Here is a 23,706-nt window from a genome sequence, read left to right as displayed (position 1 = left end):
TGGTTTAGTCTGATCTACAGCATAGCTCAAAAATTAGGCAGCCTCGCAAAATCTCTGCATAGGGGAATAATCGGGAGCAGTGATTCCCTTAGGGCAGGAAGCTTCCGGGTCGAAGGCACTGACCTGGCAGAAAAGCTGGTGGTTGTCTTCAGAAACCAAGAGGAGGCAGCAACATGGCGACTGGGTCTCTTGCTTCAGCTGCGAGAGAGGGAGAGAGAAAAGTGAGCCATTCCCAGAAGGCGGAAGCCACCCACATCCCAGCCGCTCCCAGACCATCAGACTTCTGTTCTCCATAGAATCATGGAATTGGAAGAGACCCAAAGGGGTTATCTAGTACAACCCACTGCAATGCAGGAAATGAAGGTTGTCACAGCCATGGGGCGTCATTCCCTTCTCACCTAGCTGGAAACGGCTTCCCAGGTGTCTGTGGAAGACAAAAGGACCCCTCTCCCCCAGCAGGGATCGAGCAGGAAATAAGCAATGACTCTCTTTTTTTAAGCAGAGGTTGGGTGGCCATCTGCCCTGGGTGCTTTCGCTGAGATACCTGCATTGCAGAGGGTCAGACTAGATGACACTTGGGGATCCCACCTCGGCAATTCTATGATTCTGACAGCCAGGCTCCAAAATACTCACGTAATTAATAACTTTGAGCTGGAGTGAGGCTGCATCCAAGTCGTACAGTTCGCCTGCAAAAGCAACAGATCGGGAGCTGTGAGTTCCTGCTACGAGATTAACAAACGTAACCAGAACTGCTTATTTCATTTCTGAATCACTTCTGCTGAGGAACCCGGAACTGATTCATAAAAACATATAGAAGAATATGTGTTTCAGGCCAGCCTGGTCTCCCAAGAAGTGAGAGTCTCCAATGCTTTCAGGCGTTTGCTCAGGTTTGGTTTCCCTGGAATGAAGGTCAGCACAGACTGCAGTGTTTTTAGGATTTATGGTTTTATTTGCAACCTTGTCAAGGGATGGAGGAGCTCACTGCATCGCCACCGAAGAAGATCTTTCTTCTCCATGAGCGGGAGCTTTGGGTCCAGTACAGAGCGAGCAAGTCTCTGCGTTTCCAGCTCCCAGCCGGCTTTCAATCCCAGCTGACACACACTTTCCTGCTACAGTGGTACCTTGCTTCTCAAACCCAGAAGTGAGTGTTCCGGTTTTCAAACGTTTTTCAGAAGCCGAACATCCGATGCGGCTGTCGGCTATTGTTTCTGGGGCGCCTGCACCAATCAGAAGCTGCGCCTTGGTTTTTTAACATTTCAGAAGGACTTCTGGAACGGATTAAGTTTGGCGCTTTTGTTTTTGCTGTTTATTTTGCGTTTTTGAGGCTTTTTCGGTTAATTTGAGGCTTTTTTTGGTTAATTTGAGGCTTTTTTGGTTAATTTGTTTTTGTGACTGTGTGGAACCCAGTTCAGCTACTGATTGATTTGTGTGACTGCAGAAATGGATAAAAGCCCCTCATCCAAACAATGACTATCATCGGTGCAGGTAAAGAAAAAAATATAATTTTAATTTTTATCAACTACAATACTCTCTTATTTTATAGTACAGTACATAGATTATTGCTTCCATTTTATGGATCAATGGTCTCGTTAGATAGTAAAATCCATGTTAAATTTCTGTTTTAGGGGTTGTTTTTAAAAGTCTGGAACGGATTAATCAATTTTGCATTACTTTCTATGGATAAGCGCGTCTTGGTTTTGGAACGCTTTAGTTTTGGAATGGATTTCCAGAATGGATTAAGTTTGAGAACCAAGGTACCACTGTAGTGTTCTCCTAGCTAGCAGATAGGCGAGGGGGTGGAGGAAAGGCCCATCAGGATGGCACCCTCACTTAGTTGTAGCTCTTGCAACCTGCCTTCTTCCTTTGGGGTGCAAATGAGGATACTTAAGCAGCCAGCTAAGGTCTTACAAAGAAACTGGTCTGACCAGTTCAGTGATAGCATCCTTCCTATCCAGCACGTGGGTACAGGAACCTCCCTGAATTGGGAGGGACTTGGGGCATCATCCAGACTGACCCCACCTCCCACAGTATATAAAAACAATTAAAATAATTGCATATATATATAGGGCTGCCATATGTCTGAGTTTATCTGCCCAGGAAAATCCAGTGGGAAGTTTCAGAAATCAGCAAAATGTCTGGGTGGGAGGTGGGGAGCTCAATAACTCTGTCCGGATGTTCACTTTTGGAAATATGGCACCCCTAAATATAAAAACAATGGTTGAAGATGATATATAAAAGAATGTACAGTATATTGTTATCTAACCGCGTCAGGGCACGTCGTTGGCTGCCTCGCACCCTTACCGCACAGTTGGAGGATCTTGCGGTCCAAGTCGCTGTAGCTGTTCTTGGGGGGGCCCTCGGTTTTTGCTAGAGAATTCTGCGAGGAACTGGTGGAGAGGCTGACCTGCGGCCAGGGCTGCAGCTTCTGCAGGGCTTGGATGCGCTTATATGACACCAGGATCTGCAAGGAATTGCATTTTGCAAGCAGGCAAGGGAAACAGATGGGTGTGAAGGACAGGAACTTTGCAGTGGAATGAGGCCCAAAGCACAACCCCACCCCCAGTTAAGTTGCCCTTCTCCCCTTATCATTATAAAATGTTATTATTATTATTATCATGATCATTCTTCAGAGGGCCTTCTCGGTAGTGGCTCCCTCCCATCAGATGTCAAAGAAATAAACAACTATCTGAATTTTAGAAGACATCTGAAGGCAGCCCTGTTTAGGGAAGTTTTTAATGTTTAATGAATTCTTGTATTTTAATATTTTGTTGGAAGCCGCCCAGAGTGGCTGGGAAAGCCCAGCCAGATGGGCGGGGTATAAATAATAAGGTAGCCCCACGTAGAGCACATTGCAATAGTCCAAGCGGGAGATAACCAGAGCATGCACCACTCTGGCGAGACAGTCCGCAGGCAGGTGGGGTCTCAGCCTGCGTAGCATAAGAAGCTGGTAGACAGCTGCCCTGGACACAGAATTGACCTGCGCCTCCATGGGCAGTTGTGAGTCCAAAATGTCCGAAACCTTGATGATCAGAGGATGAGGTTTCTAGGCAGGCTTGAATCCTGCAACCCGCCCCCCCCCCCAGCACTAGCACAACTTCCTGGGGTGTGGAGCTCATCGTTGCAACAGCAGCGCCTTGTCTCTTGAGTGGCAGGTGGGCTCCTCATTATCACGGCATCAAGAAAATGCAGGCAGATGGAGAGGGAGAGCGACTTTGAACGCTTCCATCTTCGCAGCAGCCTCCCACCGGCTCCACCTGGCAGGGTTGGCGTTCCCTTGCAACACTCCCGCACAGGTCTCTCCGTGTCAACTATTCTAGTCTCTTGTTGCCGGCTGATTAAGCCGGACGGGAGTTTTCAGATTTGCGAGGCAAGAGCAGGGCTTGTGTGTGGCTAGCGATGTGGATGGATGGATTTTTACTGTTCCCCAAGAGGCTTGTTAAGAGGGAAGGTGCTCTAAGGAGGGAGACAGGGTGAGGATGAATGAGACATTGGGTTTAGAATCATAGAGTCGGAAGGGATGCAAAGGGTCACCTATTCGAAATGCCTGCAATGCAGGAATCACAGCTTATCTCATAGGAGTCCTGTGTTCAATTCTGGGAACCCCAGTTTAAGAAGTGTGGGATGTAATCCTCTGGAGCAGTCAAGTACAACATTCCTTGTTTGCCTAGAGTGGACATGCAGGGGATGTTGGTCCAGCAAGTAGAACTTCCTGTTCCTGCTGGCTGGAGCATCCTTCCTTTGCATGTGACCAATAGGTGGGTGTTACCTTTCCAGACCTGGTAAAAGGCCAAGTCATGTAGCCATCTTCCCTTCCCTTCTCTTTTTTGTCCTGCCTGCTTCCTGCTTCACCTGGACCGCACTCTCAGCCAGCAGTCCCTGGGTTATCTCCCATACGGGGTAAACCTATTTATACATATTTGTAACCTTGAGCCTAAAGCCTGCCTTCAGGGATCAATCACATTGTGCTCTGCCTAATCGTGAGTAACTTCTTATTGTTACTTATGAGCAAGACTGTTGTGTCTTTATTCTTTTAGGAGGGAATCAAAGGGGTCTTACCAGGAATAACAGAAGTTAAGAGATTCTAATGAATCTGCAACCAGATTCCTGCTGTATAACAGGGGAATACGCTCTGCTATGTAAAGAAACTTGGTAGCGCAAGTTAGGAAGGAAAATATTAATCAATATATCCTCTTCTGTGACCCACAACATTCCCAGAAGAAAGATATCATACAAGCTGGAAAATGGAAAAAAGAAGGCTGAGAGGTGAAGTGATAAAAAGGTAAAGGTAAAGGACCCCTGACAGTTAAGTCCAGTCGCAGACAACTCTGGGGTTGTGGCGCTCATCTTGCTTTATTGGCGGAGGGAGCCGGCGTTTGTCCACAGTTTTTCCGGGTCATGTGGCCAGCATGACTAAGCTGCTTCTGGTGAACCAGAGCAGCACACAGAAATGCTGTTTACCTTCCTGCCGGAGTGGTACCTATTTATCTACTTGCACTTTGACGTGCATTCAAACTGCCAAGTGGGCAGGAGCAGGGACCGAGCAACGGGAGCTCACCCCATCGTGGGGATTCGAACTGCCGACCCTCTGATCGACAAGCCCTAGGCTCTGTGGTTTAACCCACAGCGCCACCCGTGTCCCCTGATACTGGACTACTCGGGGGGAATTGTCCTGATTCTGAAACCAGGCTCTCCTTATATTCTTATGTTCACTGCGGTAGATGAGATGCTGGAGTAACAACTTGGTAAATCTCCACCCGCTCAAGAAGATGGCATATTATCCGCTAACACATGTAAATGTCTTCCAGGGAGAAAGATGATGGAAGGTGAGTCTTAAGAGATGGCAGCAGAGTCCCCACATTAAAACGGTGTCAAAGCAGGTCAACGGGTAACAAGGACAAGGGTAAAAAATATCTTGATCAAAGTACTGTTGGTAGCAGCAGACACACAAAGAGTTTAAGGTATTCCGTACTGGTGAGTAGCATCACACAAAGATAATAATAATAATAATAATAATACTTACATGCTTCTCTAAAGCGCGAAGGTTCAGCTCATCCGATTCAGAGAGTTGACTGCAGTGTACCTGAAAAGGAGAAGGGAAGAGTGTTAAAGCAACAATTTCAAGGTCAGCTTTCATCAGAAAGATGTTTCTGACAGTAAGAGTTGTTTGTCAGCAATATCTAGGCAACACGATGACCATGTACGTAAGCAAGAGATAATCTTTATAGAATTCCTTCAAACCATAATAAGTGCAAAATGAAATCGTTAGTCTCAAAGTCTCTGAAAATCTTTAACTGAAGCGAGATGGTCCGGGAATCAGCGTGTTTTTACATGAGTAGAACGTGTGATGTTATTTAAAATGCATCTCTGGGTTATTTGTGGGGTCTGCCTGGTGTTTTTACATGAGTAGAATATGTGCTTTTATTTAAAATGCATCTCTGGGTTATTTGTGAGGCATAGGAATTCGTCTCCCCCCCAAAAAAAATATATAGTCCGGCCCCCACTAAGGTCTGAGGGACGGTGGACTGGCCCACGGCTGAAAAAGGTTGCTGACCCCGGGTTACGCTTTGGGTGAGTGCCTTCTCTGCTTCCCTGTGCGAGGCGAGCATCCCTCAGCAGAGAGTTAGACACAAATGAGTTCGAGAAAGCAGGGACAGATAACTACAGTCCCAGAGAGATAAGGATAATGAGATGCAGAGAAGGGGGGGCGTGCTCCTCGCTCCCTGTCATCCCAAAGCCCTTGCCTCAAGGTCCTTTTGCCTAGCAGAAGCTCCCACATGCTAGAGTTCTCTCTGACTCATGGAAGGAAAGGCCCAAGCCAGCCAGCCAGCCAGCCCAGAAAACGGGCTCTTAACAGGGGCTGCAGAGATGGAGGGCACCAGCAGTGACATAGGATAGTGACAGAAGCCTCTGGTTCGGATCTGGCCTTGGACACGGACTTGTGAGGCAGCAACAGGCACTTCTCCCAGCCTTATGGCCACTGATGCAGCCTGGGGAAAATATAACTTGGGTCTGCTTTATGCAGCTGCTGGAAGCTGAGCTTGTGTCACCGTTTATCACCCCATTTTCTCAGAACCTTGACAGCTTATCCAAACTACGCAGCAGTAAAAGTGCTGCAGCAGACCATCGATGCAACCGTTTGAGAACGAAGGACCACAAACAGCCGATCGGCTGAACATTAAGAGCTCTCTCTCTCTCTCTTCTTGATAGCTCAGTTGGTAGAGCATGAGACTCTTAATCTCAAGGTCGTGGGTTTGAGCCTCACGTTGGGCAAAAGGATTCCTATATTCCAGGGGGTTGGGCTGGATGACCCCCGGGGTCCCTTCCAATACTACAATTCTGTGATTCTATGTCTAGTTCTGGGCACCACAGTTTAAGAAGGATGTTGACAAGCTGGGAAGCGTGCAGAGGAGGGCGACCAAGATGATCAAGGGTCTGGAAGCCAAGCTTCCGTACGACCAAGCTGTAATGGCTCTCCTCCTCGTCGTATCTTTGGAATCCATCAACCTCTGCTCCGATGGTGATTAACGACCTAAGCCTTTAATGAGACTTCAGGTACGCTCCCATTACACAGAGTACCCAAACAGAAGAGTTTGGATTTGGATTTGATATCCCACTTTATCACTACCCTAAGGAGTCTCAAAGCGGCTAACGATCTCCTTTCCCTTCCTCCCCCACAACAAACACTCTGTGAGGTGAGTGGGGCTGAGAGACTTCAGAGAAGTGTGACTGGCCCAAGGTCACCCAGCAGCTGCATGTGGAGGAGCAGGGAAGCAAACCCGGTTCACCAGATTACGAGTCTACCGCTCTTAACCACTACACCGAGCCAGAAATATGTGCTACATTGCTACGTTTATTTCTAACTACGCAGGACAGAAAAGAATATGCGTCTGCTCTCTGTGAGAGACAGAGAACAACAAGAGCAAAGAAAACAGGAAACCAGAACTTCAACATCCATCTCCTGTCTCCCATGAGACTTCCAACAGTCTGGAATGTCAACAGAGTCTTGCGACTCCAAAAACTGCACAGTGGCATAACAGAAATCTAACAGAGGAATGGTTGAAGGAGCTGGGTGTGCTTAGCCTGGAAAAGAGGAGACTGAGACGAGATGGGGTAGCCATCTTCAAATACCTAAAGGGCTGCCATGTGGAAGATGGAGCAAGCTTGCTTTCTCGTGCTTTGGAGGGTAGGACTTGAATCCATGGCTTCAAGTTCCAAGAAAGGAGGTTCCCACTAAACATCAGGAGGAACTGTCTGGCAGTAAGAGCTGTTGGACAGTGAAACAGTCTCCCTCAGGAGGTGGTGGACTCTCTTTCATTGGAGGTTTTTAAACAGAGCTTGGGTGGTCATTTGTCATGGATTCTTTAGCGGTGGTTCCTGTCTGGCAGGGGGTTGGACTAGATGAGCCTTGCTTCCAACTCTGCAGTGCTGTAATTCTATGAGAGGAGTTATGCCACTGGCTGGTCAGAATCTCCTTTATTTTATTTTATCTTTCAATGGTTTTTTTAATTTAATTTTTTATTGAATTATTATGCAGATGCAAACGAATACAAAAAAATTAAATAAACAAAAAAGAAAACAGAGCAAAACAGAGCAAACGCAAAAAGTAAGAACATAAGTATAATACAAGGTAACTATAATAGACATCCCAGAATATTATTTCTCTACCAAGATGCTGACCCTTCTGGGGTGGATCTCTTTTTATTATACTTTTGGTTTTCTGACTTCCATCGACCTCACGGTGGTTCATTTCCTATAACTGCAACAATTTCTCTGTATTTCAATATATTCCTCATCTTGGTATAAGGAGACATTTCCCCACTTACGGGTTTATTCTAAACACAACCAAATCTTGGTTGTTGAACCTTGACTCGATAGCTAGGTATTTTGGCATTTTCATTCCTTCTGGGCTATTTTATTTGACCTGCTCCTTAAGGCTTCAGTCAACTTAGCGAGTTCCAAGTATTCGCTCGGCTTTTGTAGCCATTTTTCTCTAGTTGGTATATGGTTACCCTTCCAGTACTTGGCTATTAATATCCTAGCCACCGTTACTGCATAGAAAAATAATTTTAATCCTTCTTTTGGAATATTGTCAGTTAGAATCCCAAGAAGGAATGATTCCACTTTTTTTTGTAAAACTGGAATCTCCTTTATTGCCACTTTAATGCATTGGTTTTGGTTTTGCCCTTCCACGTGACAGCACTTCCGATCTTTGAAGATGGCTATCCCATCTATCTCGAAGCTACCAGCATGAGTTTGTTACCAAACTGCGGGAAGCAGTGGAAGACAGGAGGGCCTGGCGTGCTCTGGTCCAGGGGGTCACAAAGAGGCGGACACGACTAAAGGACTAAACAACAACAAATCACATCTATTCTGTTTCTTCTCTTCTCCAGGCTAAACATACCCAGCTCCCTCAACCAGACAGTCCTCGCACGCTTTCTTTTTTCATTTTTATATAAATGACATTGTTCGAGAACTGAGAGGTCTAGAATATTTTCCTGTTTCTATTCAGGATGTCAAACTCTCAGTTCTTTCGTATGCCGACGATACTGTTTTGATTTCTGCTGCCTTAACTGGGATGTGGAGACTTTTGAGGAAATTGAATGTCTTTTGCACAAAAGAGCAGTTAACAGTCAACCATTCCCAAAGTAAAGTGGTGATTTTGGGGAAGAAGAGAAAACCTCACAGATGGGAGTTTCAACAATAAACCGGACAGTGTGCAGTGTTAGCTCCCTCTGCCATAAACTGAATGTATGTTTGTGTGTGTGCAGGACTGTATTTGGGTTTGAAGAGGCCCTAAGTTCCTGAAGGTAGTGGGGCCCTTTATATGTCCAGCTGTCCTTTGTCAACTATAAATTGTCACTGTTTTTGTGCTGAATATATGCTATATGGTAATTTATGGACCTAAAGGTAAAGGTAAAGGGACCCCTGACTGTTAGGTCCAGTCGCGGACAAGTCTGGGGTTGCAGTGCTCATCTCGCTTTACTGGCTGAGGGAGCCGGCGTACAGCTTCCGGGTCATGTGGCCAGCAGGACTAAGCCGCTTCTGGCGAACCAGAGCAGCGCACAGAAACGCCGTTTACCTTCCTGACGGAGTGGTACCTATTTATTTACTTCATGCTTTTGAACTGCTAGGTTGGCAAGAGCTGGGACTGAGCAACGGGAGCTCACCCCTTTACAGGGATTCGAACCGCTGACCTTCTCATCGGCAAGTCCTAGGCTCTGTGGTTTAACCCACAGTGCCACCTGCGTCTCAATTTATGGACCTAATAGGTATCTAAAGCCATTTGTACAGGTTGCCATGCAACCATGCAGAATGTAGACACCCTATATATAGAAATGAGCCAACCAGTGATATTTTAGGGAGCAGGCTAGTAGGCGGGGCCCATTGCTTACATCATAGGAGCCTACACAAGACAAAACCCGGTTGCTGTATGTAGGTTTTATTTTATGTGTTTTTCATCTTATATTTTGGAAATGTACATCCAGGGTTTTTTCCCTTTAATTTTTTTGGGGCCCTCAAGAGAGTAGAGCTTGTTTTAAAAGGTAAAGGGACCCCTGATCATTAGGTCCAGTTGTGGCCGACTCTGGGGTTGCGGCGCTCATCTCGCTTTACTGGCCGAGGGAGCCGGAGTACAGCTTCCAGGTCATGTGGCCAGCATGACTAAGCCGCTTCTGGTGAACCAGAGCAGCGCACGGAAACGCCATTTACCTTCCTGCCGGAGTGGTACCTATTTATCTACTTCCACTTTGATGTGCTTTTGAACTGCTAGGTTGGCAGGAGGAGGGACCGAGCAACGGGAGCTCACCCCGTCGAGGGGATTCGAACCGCCAACCTTCTGATCGGCAAGCCCTAGGCTCTGTGGTTTAACCCACAGTGCCACCCGCGTCCTAGAGCTTGTTTAGCTTATACGTAAATCTGGCACTCTCTCTCTCTCTCTCTCTCTCTCTCTCTCTCTCTCTCTCTCTGTAAATTAAACTGTGTAGCAGGAACCCCCCACCCCAATCATTCAGTTTGTACAAACTTCACACACTCACACTCACACACTACATATGCCACACTTCTGTTATAAATTCATAGAAAAATCAACCATACATCGGATTTGCACTGTTCCATTTTTATTTTACTCCATATGACAAGGACTATCAAAGGGGGGTGGCTTGGTTCTGGTCAGCCATAATCCCTTCACCATCCCAGCACATCCACAGGAGCTCTGCCCAGTTGCTATGCCAACCCTGATGGTCCTAGACAGAAGCCCATCAAGATCACAAAGAACTTGCATATGGGAGTGGATTCAGCATGGACTGAAACAAAGGACAATGATCAAATCTTCCCTCTGGGGGCAGGAAACTGCCAACTCCCCTTTGTCTCCTGGAAGTGACTCATGGGGAGGGGGAAAGGAGGAACCAGCCAGGTGACAGGACACTCAGGTTACCACCACAACTCCTCCCTCAACCCCTCCTTTCTGTAATGTATGCATGATGTCAACCCCTCCTTTCTGTAATGTATGCATGATGTCAACCCCTCCTTTCTGTAATGTATGCATGATGTTTCTGGGGGTGGGCTTGACCTAGAGGATGGGAATTTCAAAAGTTTTTATAAGGTCTTGCACACCATCTTTCTGGGTCTTTCCTCTCTCCTGCAAGTGAGGGGAACACCCTGTGGCAACAGTTCAATAAAGGCCAAGCCTACAGGCTGCTGTTTTGCTCCAAGTTATCCTGGTTGGTGTCTTTGTTTTTGTCCAAGGGAGCCCTCGGATTTTTCCAGTAACAACTGTAATGCCCTCTTGCCACTGAGTTACACTAAGAATACTTCCACAGTGATCCTGGCAATGAGTTAGACGGCATTCTTCTCTGTCTCTGCTTTCTTCCTTCCACTTGCAGTTCTCCCTAGAAAAGTGCCCCTGTCATAAATCTCCGGTTAATTAGCACCGAGTTCTCACCAGCCTCTCGGAGACCTTAGCCAACCCCAGCAAGCCTGCCAGGAACAAATGCAACACAAGCTCTCTGCTCTGTAATTCTGACAAGCAAGCTGCTAAAAGCAGGCCCAGTCCAACAACCGGGGAGCGCTAGATCCTGCAGAAAGGAGCCCAGTTCTCCCTCTCAATCAGCCCGGCCACATTCACACCATCCCTTTAAAACACAATGATGTCAGTTCAAACAGCCATGGCTCCCCCCGCAAAGAATCCTGGGAGTTGCAGTTTGTTTAGGGTGCTGAGAGTTGCTAGGGGACCCTCAATTCCTCTCCCAGAGCTACAATTCCCAGAATTCCCCATGCAGAGGGATGGATAGTTCAACCCAGGCATAGGCAAACTCAGCCCTCCAGATGTTTTGGGACTACAATTCCCACCATCCCTGACCACTGGTCCTGTTAGCTAGGGATGATGGGCGTTGTAGTCCCAAAACAGCTGGGGGGCTGAGTTTGCCTATGACTGGTTAAACCACTCTGGATAGTTAAAGTTCATACTGCCATCCTTTTGCTGTCTGAAAAAGCTACATACTTTATCTTTATTTATTTTTATTTATTTGATTTTATAAAATTTGATTGTTAAAAAAACTCCAAACTGTTCACAAAAAAAGATAAAGCGATAAGATTGCTGATAAGAAAACAACAACAACAATTTAAAACTTTTCAAAAGTTTTTAAAAAACCCTGAAAACAGATTAAAACCCACCATTTCTAAAACCGCTGGACTGGCTTGTCAAAACAGGGATGGTTTAAGCAGGAGCGGAAAAGAGGACTCTGAAGGTCTGATTTCAAGAGGCAGGGAGTTCCAAAGTATATAGTAAGCCCTGCCACACAAAACTATCAGATTCTTACAAATGTGGAACAGGTGATATGTGGGGCGCTTGTAATACTGCCAGTTCTGCCAGTCAAAGCAGCTGAAAGGGTGTATATGGGGTGAGGTGATCTCACAGGTAAACTGGCCCCAAGCTTTTAAGGGCTTTATATAGGAATAGCTGAGTTTCCTGCATTGCAGGGGGTTGGACTAGATGACCCTCTGGGTCTCTTCCAGCTCTACATTTCTATTATTCTAACACCCAGTTGCAAAGCGGCGGCCAGCGCCAATCTCTGAGCACAGATGTTGTTCATTTGAAGGCAGCCCTGTACCGGGAAGTTTTTAATGTTTGTCGTTTTATTATGCTTTTGCATTTGTTGGAAGCCGCCAAGCTGGGGCTTCCCAGTCAGATGGGCAGGGTACTATTATTATTATTATTATTATTATTATTATTATTATTATTATTCTGACAAGGCCTCATTCCTGCCAGCAACTGTAAAGGCCAATGCGGCTTTGTGGAAACGCAGGGCGCCTGCCACGTGTTCCCATCTCCCTGTGCCAGCAGGGAAAGGTCAGCGCCTCTTAATCATCTTAATTCCTTTTTAATAAGCGATGGTGCGAATTTCGCAGATGTGGTACCAGAGCACCAGGCGCTAATCCACTTAAGCCCTTATCTCCCCGGCTGCCGACTCCGTCGCCGCAACCTTGCTGGGCGCTGGCAAGAGAAGTTGGGCAGCTCCAGGGCTTGGTTAACCTCGCCACTCGCCTCGCCGCCTCCGTGAAGGGAAAGTTCTGCAGAAATCGCATCCCGGTTTGACCCTCTGGCTCTTGGGGCTTGAACGAGGCGGCTTAATTGGAGTGCCGATAATGGCCGTGTCAGAGAGGCTGCCACGAATGACCTCTTCAGCCTCTCTTGCCACACACCGCTGAGCCGCCAGTCTGGGTTTCTGGGTAAAGCCCTCTCAAGGCAGCCCGGATAAGCAATTAAAACCGCAAACTACGGCTAAAATAATCTCGTTACAGGTAGAACAAGCTGAAAGCAGCAGTCTGAAAAAACGTTACAGAGCCCATCCCAGGAATTAAATGCAAAACAGCCCATTTAAATCAGGTTTCCCGGTGCCAGCTTGGTGCTGTGGATGCCAACAGAAGCAAGGCCTTTTAGGCATCTAATTGCTGCTGCTCAGAGATCTACACTGGGCACCAATCTGTTGCCAAGCCAAGTTCAAGGCGTTGCTATTGGCATCGTAAGCCTTTTAGGACCAGTTTACCTACGAGACCACCGTACCCCATATACATATTGCCCACTCGACTGTTTCAGTTGGTGGAATTGGCACGGCCGCAGCTGCTATATAATACCTGCTGTGCATTTGTAAGAACTCAATTGCTTAGTGTGGCAGCACCCTGTGGAACTCCCTGCCTCTTGATTTCAGGCAGAAGCCTTCCCTGTATTCTTTTCGGTGCCTGCTAAAAACGTTCTTGGTCAGATTCAGTTGTTGAGAATGTGCGCTTTCTTCGCTTCTTAGGTAAAGGGGCCCCTGACCATTAGGTCCAGTCGTGGCCGACTCTGGGGTTGCGGCGCTCATCTCGCTTTATTGGCCGAGGGAGCAAGTGTACAGCTTCTGGGTCATGTGGCCAGCATGACTAAGCCACTTCTGGCGAACCAGAGCAGCGCACAGAAACGCCGTTTACCTTCCTGCCGGAGCGGTACCTATTTATCTACTTGCACTTTGACGTGCTTTCAGACTGCTAGGTTGGCAGGAGCAGGGACCGAGCAACGGGAGCTCACTCCGTCGCGGGGATTCGAACTGCCAATCTTCTGATCGGCAAGTCCTAGGCTCAGTGGTTTAAGCCACAGCGCCAACCGCGTCCCTAGTTTTAGGGACCTGCTTCTTAGTCGACTGCTATTTTAACTTTTCAAAGATCTAAAATTATGGGTGCTCGTTTTCTTCGTGATAATTTAACTGCTTTAGCCTGTTTGTAAACCGCTTTGAGGTTGTGGCGTTTTTAAAAACAACAACAAAAAGGAGGTGTATCTATTTTGTGAAATAAATAATGCCTCCGTCCACAAAGACCTGAGTAGAACGCCTCCTTCCCCGCAGACCCTCTTAGGTGCGAATACCTGTGGACTTACCAGGATGACACAGACCACGGTCCCTGCATCCTTGTCCGCCAAGGGGATGATCAGCACTGCAAGGCAAAGAGGAAGGGACCCCATCAGGGGAGAGTTTAGCAAAGGGGGAGGCAGGAAGGAGAAGGAAGCAGAAAGACAGGGGGCTGGAGATAAAGAGGGGGAAAACCCTTTGCACCCCACGAGATGGAGGAGAAAGGCAGCGGGAACAGGGCAATGCTACCCAGATTTGAGAAATGGGCAAATCCTTCAACTGTCACCTGGGTGGGGCAGCCATTCTGCCAGGTTGCCCTGTGGCGGTGGGGGCCGGGGGGGCAGGGAGGAGAGAGAGAAATAGGAAGCAGAAGGCTCATTTCATCCATTTTTTTTTTTAAATTAAAGATTTTCTTGATTTACAAAGTGTGTGCAATATCTCTCTCTCGTATTTTTCCCCCATGTAACATTCTTACAAATCAGTTTCATTTGTTGAGACATTAGGAAGAAAATTAGCACTAATATGCCCAGGAGCCTCACCAAAATGCTGGAGAGGGTGCACCTCCACAGGCACATACCTCCACATGTGGTGGGAGTGCCCCAAAACCCAACTATTCTAGACAACAACCACAGGTAAAATGTCATCCATATTGTTGGAGGCTTAGTTCCCCCTGCACCTCTTTGCCCCTGAACCGAGCCGGCTGTTCATTATAGGAACAACTGCTTAGAAACTGGTGCCTGGTTTGAGGTTTTGTTCTTCCTCTTCCCTCCCTGTCCCATTCCCCTTGCGTGTCGTGTTTTTATTCAGATTACAAGCCCATGCTTGTTCTGATCGTATGTAAGCTTCTCTTATATTTTGGGTTGAAGATCAGGGTATTAATCCTCCAAATAAAAATAAAAATCAGTTCCTTGTTTCCCCATTGTTCCGTATTAAGTGAGATAGCTCAGTCGGTAGAGACTCTTAATCTCAGGGTTGTGGGTTCAAGCCCCACCTTGGGCTAAAAATTCCTGCATTGCAGGGGGTTGGACTAGATGACCCCTGTGGTCCCTTCCAACTCTGATTCTATGATTTCCACATAGTTTTTTAAAAAATAAAATCCTCATGAAGGTTTGCAAGCATTTCCGTGCAAACTTCTCCAAATGGACTCATTGCTACCCAAAGAGGCTGGGGCAAGCCAGTAAGAGGGGCGGGATACAAAAAAATAAAATGTTTATTATTATATATGTAATTTTGCCTTATTTTGTTTTGCATTTAAAGCCTCCCTTTTCCTCCCAGGAGCTCAAGGTGGCGTGTGCAGGTTCCTTTTCTTGCATGATTTATCCTCACGACAACCTGTGAGGTAGGGTACACCGAGAGGGGCAGAGACTGGCTCAAGGCCACACCCTGTGAGCTTCATTCACGGCTGGGTGGGGGTTTGAACCTTGGTCTCCCAGGTCCTAGTCCAGCACTCTAACCACTGCACCACACTGCCTCTCCAGGTTCCCCAGCCATGCACTATTTGGGCAGAAAGGGGGGGATATTATTATTGTTACTATTTAATAAATTTTTACACCACCCTATACCCATAGATCTCAACAACCTAAACTAGGGTTACCAGATGTCCCTGGTTCCCGGGGACAGCCCCCAGATTCACCAATCTGTCCCCGGACAAAATCTTGTTGGGAAACTGTGTAGGTGCAGCTACTCACACAGAGTCAATTAAGGTTTGGCAGACAGCCAGAAGGCAATCTGAAGGAGTAAGTCTGCCTGGTGATAACAGAGACATGGAGACTGCTCCCTGATTGGTCAAGCTCTCTCAAAGGAGTGATAATTAATGGTCTACTAACTGGAATCTGTTAGTTCGGAGTTCGTGAGTTCAGAGTTCTGTGTGTCAGTGTAGGAGTCGTGTCAGAGAGAGCTAGCAAAAGATCCGTGTTCTGTTCCTGTAAATAGTCCACTGTATATAATAAACACCTAACTACAAGTTCCTGGTTCCTGCTTCGTCTATCCTGTCTGCAGCCAAGTCGCCAATTGATTCCGTGGATTCTGCGTTTACTCTGCTAGGTCTGGCTAAGGTCCTGCAACTAGTCAGAAAGTTACAAAACACCAAATAGGTTTTACCAATAAATCTGTCCCTGGATTTTAATTAATGTCCCCGGATTTATGCCTGGGGACTTCTGGCCATTTATGCCATGGCAGCGAGCAGCACTGTAGGTCCCGGCCACGTCAAAGTTCCCGCTAGCCAATCCGCTGGCTGGCTGGTGTGGGAGCTATTTAAACTGAGGCGCGAGCCAGAGAGCTTCCTTCTGGCTCGCTTCCTCAATCAGTGCTCACCCCAAACTCACGCAGAGCAGCCCGCAGCAGAAGAGCCGCAGCACTCCAACGCACTCTGAGCCGCTCGGCTGCCTTGTGCGTGTGTTTTAATGTGTGTTTTCCCATGATCAGAGAGCGCCTTTACTCAATCTCTCTCCACACCCCTCCACCTCTCTTTTTGGGGGGCATTTGTGTGTTTGTAGATGGGCTTCTCTGCCTGCCTTGTGTCGAGGTGCATGCCCGAAAACTTTGGGGTCCCCCCCAAAAAGGTCAAGAACTCTGGGCAACCCGAACAGCTGGTAGGCGGCAAAAGAGGGAGATCCCCGGCCCCGCGTTAAATAGGGCAGGCCACACCCCCAGAGCCAGCCGATTGGCTGGCCAGGGGGTGACGCAGCCGGGGATTCCCCCAATCATGTGGGGGCTGGGCTCCAGCCACCACGCACATGGTGGGAATGTGAAGCCCGCAGAATGCGGCAGCTAGACTGGTGACTGGGAGCGGCCACCGAGACCATATAACACTGGTCTTGAAAGACCTATACTGGCTCCCAGTCCCTTTCCAATTCAAAGTGTTGGTGCTGAGCTTAAAAGCCCTAAACGGCCTCGGTCCAGTTTACCTGAAGGAGCGTCTCCGCCTCCATCGTGCTGCCCGGACACTGAGGTCCAGCTCCAAGGGCCTTCTGGCGGTTCCCTCCCTGCGAGAAGCCAAGTTACAGGGAACCAGGCAGAGGGCCTTCTCAGTAGTGGCACCTGCCCAGTGGAACGCCCTCCCACCAGATGTCAAAGAGAAAAATAACTACCAAACTTTTAGAAGACATCTGAAGGCAGCCCTGTTTAGGGAAGCTTTTAATGTTTGATGTATTACAGTATTTTAATATTTTTTGGAAGCCGCCCAAAGTGGCCAGATGGGCAGGTTATAAATAAATAATAATTATTATTATTATTATTATTATTATTATTATTATTATTACCCCACCTCTGCAGGGTGGAAGTGGCTTTCCTAAAATAATAAAGCATGAAATGCAAAAAAAGAAAAAGGAAAGAGAAAAGCAAAGTGTCCCCAGATTCCTTCAAAGAAATCTGGTAACCATAACCTCAACCCGCTTCCGCTCCAGCTCTTTCCCAGGACGGTTCTTACCTTGCTTATCCGGGGCTAACGGGGCGGCCAAGCCAACCATGGGCTTGCCCTGCAACTCCGCCGACGGCAGCCCTTTGCAGTCCACCCTCTTCTGCTGCAGGACGGCATCTCTGAAAGGACAATTAAAAAAGAAAGCAGAGCTGGAGGAGAGCTGGTACAAGAACGAGGCGAAAGGCTAGAGTGCCCCGCAAACGCAAAATGGTAAATTAGCTTTGGAGAAATGCCCAAGGATTCCAGGCACCTCCTTCATGAGAGGTTCAGAGGGTGGCAACACGAGAACGGGGCCTTTTCTGTAGCGGCTCCCTGTTTGTGGGACGCTCTCCCCAGGGAGACTCGCCTGGCACCATCTTAAGGCTCCATCTTTAGGCATCCCGGTTTCTGATTAGATCCCGGAATGTCCCACTTTTCCTTGGGAAGTCCCTATTTTCATCAGAGATGTCTTGGAGGGTATGGAGCTATAAGTAACTAGACAACCTTTAGAAGACATCTGAAGGCAGCCCTGCCTAGGGAGGTTTTTTAAAAAAATGTTTAATGTCCTCTGATGTTTTTATATCTGTTGGAAGCCGCCCAGAGTGGATGGGGCAACCCAGTCAGATGGGTGGGGCATTAATAATAATAATAATAATAATAATAATAATTTTATTTATACCCTGCCCTCCCCGGCCAGAGCCGGGCTCAGGGCGGTTAACACCAGTAAAATTACAGTAAAAACATAATGGGGGGGGGGGGAACCAATTTATAATACAGGTTAAAATGCAATTTAAAATGCAGCCTCATTTTACATAGATCAAAACCATAAGGGGGGGGACATATAATAATATATAATATAAAATATATATATTATAACATGTATATATATATATATATATATATATATATATATATAATAATAGTAATAATAACAATAATAATTTTCATTGGAGAAATGTTGGTGGGTTCGCATTCAGTAGTTTAGGGATCCTTTATAGAAACAGAGCCCTGGTGTTCTCAAAAACGCTCTCAAATATGCGATGAACACTGTTTGAGCATAAAGAAAGGGGACCTCTCCAAGCTGAGGGTGGAGTGCTCAGAGGCGCCATTCAAAAGCCGGGAGCAAGTCCCATTAGCACCTGCTTGTTGGCGCTTCCCAATAAAGAACCTTGGGTTAGAATCAGAGTGTTAAGTGGTCATTCTCACCAAGCAAAGATTTTTCTCGGCTGAGTGTGAAGGGGAAGTGAGAAACAGCCTCCTGGCCTTTAAAACGTCCAGCTGAATGTAGCCCCTCCGTCCTCAGAGGCTATGGAGTGGTGGCAGCCCCAGGGGAAGAGGGTCTTCTTTGTGGCAGCCCCTAATCTGTGGGACTCCCTCCGCAAGGATTTGTAACTGGCACCTTCCTTGAGTAGTTTAAGGAGGATGCAGTAGACCCTCCTGTCCACTTTTGAACCTCGAGGCGGACGCTTTAAAGTGTTTCTAACTATCGAATTGCTGAGTTGAAAGGGACCCCTCAAGGTCCTCTAGTCCAACCCCATGAAATGCGGGGATCGCAGCCAAGCATACGTATACACCGAGCAGCTCATGTTTAGCGTCAGAGCAGGCTGCACAGGTGTAAGAACGGATCCCAGGTAGAGAAGGAAGGAAGCTGTACAGCCAAATCTGCTGAGCCACAGAGTATTTTATTTTAATTTACTAGATTGATATACCACCCTTCATCAAAAGATCCCAGGGCGGTTCACAAGATAAAACAACAGATTATTATCTGGGCTTTGGAAGAGACATGGTCTCAGCTTTTGCAGATTTGATTGCTGCTCAGATCCAGAGAAGTGGATGCCAAGCAACCATAATAATAATAATAATAATAATAATAATAATAATAATAATAATAATAACTTATACCCTTATACCCTGCCCATCTGGCCGGGTCTCCCAAGCCACTCTGGGCAGCTTTCAACAGAATATTAAAAACACGACAGAACATCAGACATTTAAAACTTCCCTAAACAAGGCTGCCATCAGATGTCTTCTAAAAGTCAGGTAGTTGTTTATTTCCTTGACATCTGATGGGAGGGTGTTCCATAGGGTGGGGGCCACCACTGAGAAGGCCTTCTGCCTGGTTCCCTGTAGCCTCACTTCTCGCAGGGAGGGAACTGCCAGAAGGCCCTCGGAGCTAGACCTCATTGCCTGGGCAGAACAATGGGGGTGGAGACGCTCCTTCAGATATACTGGACCAAGGCCATTTAGGGCTTTCAAGGTCAGCACCAACACGTTGAATTGTGCTTGGAAACATACTGAGAGCCAATGTAGGTCTTTCAGGACCAGCGTTATATGGTCTCGGCAGCCGCTCCCAGTCACCAGTCTAGCTGCCGCATTCTGGATTGGTTGTAGTTTCCGAGTCACCTTCAAAAGTAGCCCCACATAGAGCGCATTGCAGTAGTTCAAGCGAGCGATAACTAGAGCATGCACCACTCTGGTGAGACAGTCTGCGGGGAGGTGGGGTCTCAGCCGGCGTACTAGATGGAGCTGATAAACAGCTGCCCTGGACACAGAATTGACCTGCGCCTCCATGGACAGCGGTGAGTCCAAAATGACTCCCAGGCTGTGCACCTGGTCCTTTAAAGCCCGGTTTAGGGCTTTAAAGGTCAGTACCAACACTTTGAATATATATATATATATATATTTGCTGCTGGCACAAACTGGCCATTGCTTTCCTGCTTCCCACCTGATTTCCCTTCAGCTAGCAGAACAGCTTGTGATATGTGTGTGTGTCCTTCCCTCCCTCCCTCTTGCCACCTTGTCAGGATTACTGCCAAAGCCCCCCTGGCATTTCGGAGGATTTGATGGTAAGCCGCTACAGCTGCCCACGAGATCCAGCTCTCCCTTTGGGGAGGCGAGACTTCCTGGTGAATCAGAAGCTCCCTAAAAGAAGAACAGCAGAGCTGGAAAAGAGACCGAGTCTCCTAGATTCATAGGATGGTAGGGCTGGAAGGGACCCCCGAGGATCATTTGGACCCACCCCCTGCAACGCAGGAACAGAAGCTAAGGATTGTTTGTTGCTGAAGGAAAGGCAGGGAGCCCCATGCTCTCCTTGTTGACTACGCCTGGGCCGTGTTCAGAAAGTGGTGGTGGGGGATGAGTGTTCAGACCCCTGGGCTCTCACTTGTGGGGTGCCTCAGGGCTCAATCCTCTCCCCCATGCTTTTTAACATCTACATGCAGCCGCTGGGAGAGATCATCAGGAGGTTTGGGTTGGGTGTTCATCAATATGCAGACGATACCCAGCTCTACCTCTCTTTCAAATCAGAACCAGTGAAGGCAGTGAAGGTCCTGTGTGAGTGTCTGGAGGCGGTTGGAGGATGGATGGCGGCTAACAGATTGAGGTTGAATCCTGACAAGACAGAAGTACTGTTTTGGGGGGACAGGAGGCGGGCAGGTGTGGAGGACTCCCTGGTCCTGAATGGGGTAACTGTGCCCCTGAAGGACCAGGTGCGCAGCCTGGGAGTCATTTTGGACTCACAGCTGTCCATGGAGGCGCAGGTCAATTCTGTGTCCAGGGCAACTCTCTACCAGCTCCATCTGGTACGCAGACTAAGACCCTACCTGCCCGCAGACTGTCTTGCCAGAGTGGTGCATGCTCTGGTTATCTCTTGCTTGGACTACTGCAATGCGCTCAATGTGGGGCTACCTTTGAAGGTGACCCGGAAACTACAACTAATCCAGAATGCGGCAGCTAGACTGGTGACTGGGAGCGGCCGCCGAGACCACATAACACTGGTCCTGAATAAATTATTATTATTATTATTATTATTATTATTATTATTATTACACCAGGGTCCGTTACAAGCAGAGAGTGTGGCAGGTGGGCTACCCTAAGGGGAGCAGGCCCCTGCGGAAGACACCGCCCCAGAGAGCTCTAGCAAGTAAGCCAAGCTGCATTCCATAGGAGATGTCAAATACCAGAAAGTGGGAAAGAAGGATGGCTGAAGGTGAGCTGGAACAGAGAGAGCAGAGCAAAGAGAATTAAATTTTATTTCGCTGTGATTCCTGCATTGCAGTGGGTTGGACTAGATGACCGTTGGGGTCTCTTCCAACTCTGCAGTTCTATGATTCTGGAAGGAAGGGGCTGAATTCCTGATCAAGAAAGAAGTGGGGGGGGGGGGAACCAGCGTAATGGATCTTAGTAGGGCATAAAAGGCAGGGAAAGGGTGGTTATGAATATTTCTTGCTTGGCTCCACCATTCATTCATTTAATCCTATTCATTAATCGCATCCCACAAATTATCTCAAAGCTGGTTCACAGCAAAGACATCAATGGTTAAAAACGATTCCATAGATGAAAGCAGTTCCCTACGTTTAAAAAATCAGTATATGCAAATGGTTAGAAACAAATTCATATATGAAAACAAATTCGACTCCAATACAGCTGCAGGCTGAGCTCCCACGGGTGGGGTAACTGATGTAAAAATACAATATTGCAATCAGTTAAACCAAACTGCAGTCAAGAGAATAGGGTGGATCCTAAATATCTATCTATCTCAGGTGCCTTGGGGCACACTTTTGTGGCTGTCAATGGCACACCCTCCAGAGACAGAGGAAAGTTAGTGCCTGTTCCCTGCCCCATATTGCAAATTGGTCTCTTTTTCCCTCTCACTCCACTGTTTACAAACCTCCCCTCACCCCCTTGTGTGGGAAAAGAGGTGCTGGAATTCACCACGAACACCTCCCTTGTTCTCTTGTAACTGCAATGCTGCCAACCTGAGAGGTGCCGGAACTGAGTTCTGGTACGTTCTGGCTGGAAAAAAGCCATGTGGCACTCCTCCTGCACAATCATCTGGCAGTCTTTTAGCTCCACACTTAATATAACCGTATATTTCCCATAATGATCCTGCAAAGGCCATCTCCAGGGGGAAGATCCTGATACATGTTTCCTCATAAGTACTCCTCTTTGACTTAAATCCCTGTTTCGCTGCAGGCCTTTGAATGAACCATCTCCTCTTGCCCCTATTCGTTTAAATCATTTTCAGCTTCCAACGCTACTTCCTCTTTAATTAGTGGTTTCCTGTTACTTCTGGCTATGGGATTATTGAATCATCCCATTAAACAGTTCCCTGCTGCTTTTTCATTGCTCAGTTAATCCTTGCACATCCGGATCACTGCAAAGCCCAGGACAGGCCAGAACGGGACGGACAGCCCCTTCCCCCCTCCAGCACTGACCAGGGATGTACAGTCTGAGGGCTCCATCTGTTGGGCAACTGAACTTTTTTTTACAGAGAAGGATGATGGGTGTCCCAGCCTATTTCTGTAACAATGTGAGCTAGAAGCAGACTTTTATTTAAACTGAAAAACAAAGATGAAAGCTTGGGCTCTCAGGATTCTGGAGCCTCGGGAAGATTCTGCAAAATTCCGTGCTGTTGGACAGGCGTCAAACAAAATGAACTGCATGCCTCCTTCACAATCCATGGGGCTTTGTTGTTGTTTAGTCCTTTAGTCGTGTCTGACTCTTCGTGACCCCCTGGACCAGAGCACACCAGGCACTCCTGTCTTCCACTGCCTCCCCCAGTTTGGTCAAACTCATGCTGGTAGCTTTGAAAATATTGTCCCACCATCTCATCCTCTGCCGTCCCCTTCTCCTTGCGCCCTCCACCTTTCCCAAGGTCTTTTCCAGGGAGTCTTCTCTTCTCATGAGGTGGCCAAAGTCTTGGAGCCTCAGCTTCAGGATTTGTCCTTCCAGTGAGCACTCAGGGCTGATTTCCTTCAGAATGGATCGGTTTGATCTTCTTGCAGTCCACGGGACTCTCAAGAGTCTCCTCCAGCATCTGTTTTTAGTTTATTGCTGGTTTTATTTATCTCAATAGTTGCTTTTACTGATAATTTTATTCTCCTAATAAACCGCTCCGGTGTGTTTTATTTACTACCGAGCAGTGTATAAATTCTGTGAAACAATAGATCATGAAACAATAAAATAATGTACGCTGCTGCTGTGCTCCTCTCCAGAGGTAGCTGCATTCAGAGTCTTGTTGGTGCAGAGGCTTCTCAGTTCCCCAGAGAGAGCTGGTGTTTCCTGGGAGCAGGAAATGGTCTTTCAGAGCGAAGCTCGGTGGCTGCCGGCATCTGCTGTGCCTCTTGGAAGCAGAAAGGGAATGCAGAATGAACAACCCACCGAGGGGTTACCGATAGCAGCTGGCCTTGGAAACAGACATCTCTTCTGCTGGAAAATATCTGCAGGAGGCATGGCAAGTCCCTCAAAAACCCACAATGAGCCCTGCATTTGATCTCCAGCTACGTTTTGATTTATGGCTGGCAAAATTCCTCCTCCTAAAGCATCTCTCAGTCGCTGCGCATCCTTATCTGCGGCATGTCGATGGAAACTGATTCAAGCTGTTCCTTCCCTCCTCAGTAGGCCTGGGGTGAGATAGGAGGAGAGCTTTCA

The 23,706-nt window shown here is 47.4% G+C and overlaps 1 protein-coding gene across 5 annotated transcripts in view; it reads right to left on the bottom strand.

Annotated features, from left to right (window-relative positions):
• Positions 1-23,706, bottom strand: part of PDE2A (phosphodiesterase 2A) — a 374,629-nt gene that overhangs the window by 44,134 nt on the left and 306,789 nt on the right. For all 5 annotated transcript variants that reach the window (XM_081001873.1, XM_081001875.1, XM_081001876.1 and 2 more), the window contains 6 exons: positions 17,305-17,414; positions 13,907-13,962; positions 5,021-5,080; positions 2,302-2,461; positions 634-686; positions 124-198 (listed from right to left, as the gene is read on the bottom strand). In XM_081001873.1, the coding sequence (XP_080857999.1) occupies positions 124-198; positions 634-686; positions 2,302-2,461; positions 5,021-5,080; positions 13,907-13,962; positions 17,305-17,414 (514 nt within the window). The remainder of the gene's footprint in view (positions 1-123; positions 199-633; positions 687-2,301; positions 2,462-5,020; positions 5,081-13,906; positions 13,963-17,304; positions 17,415-23,706) is intronic.

Source organism: Podarcis pityusensis (assembly GCF_964106645.2).
Source record: "Podarcis pityusensis genome assembly, chromosome: 4".
Lineage (NCBI taxonomy): Eukaryota > Metazoa > Chordata > Lepidosauria > Squamata > Lacertidae > Podarcis > Podarcis pityusensis.
Note: the sequence above shows the minus strand (reverse complement) of the source record. Positions and strands in the feature narration are given on the sequence as shown.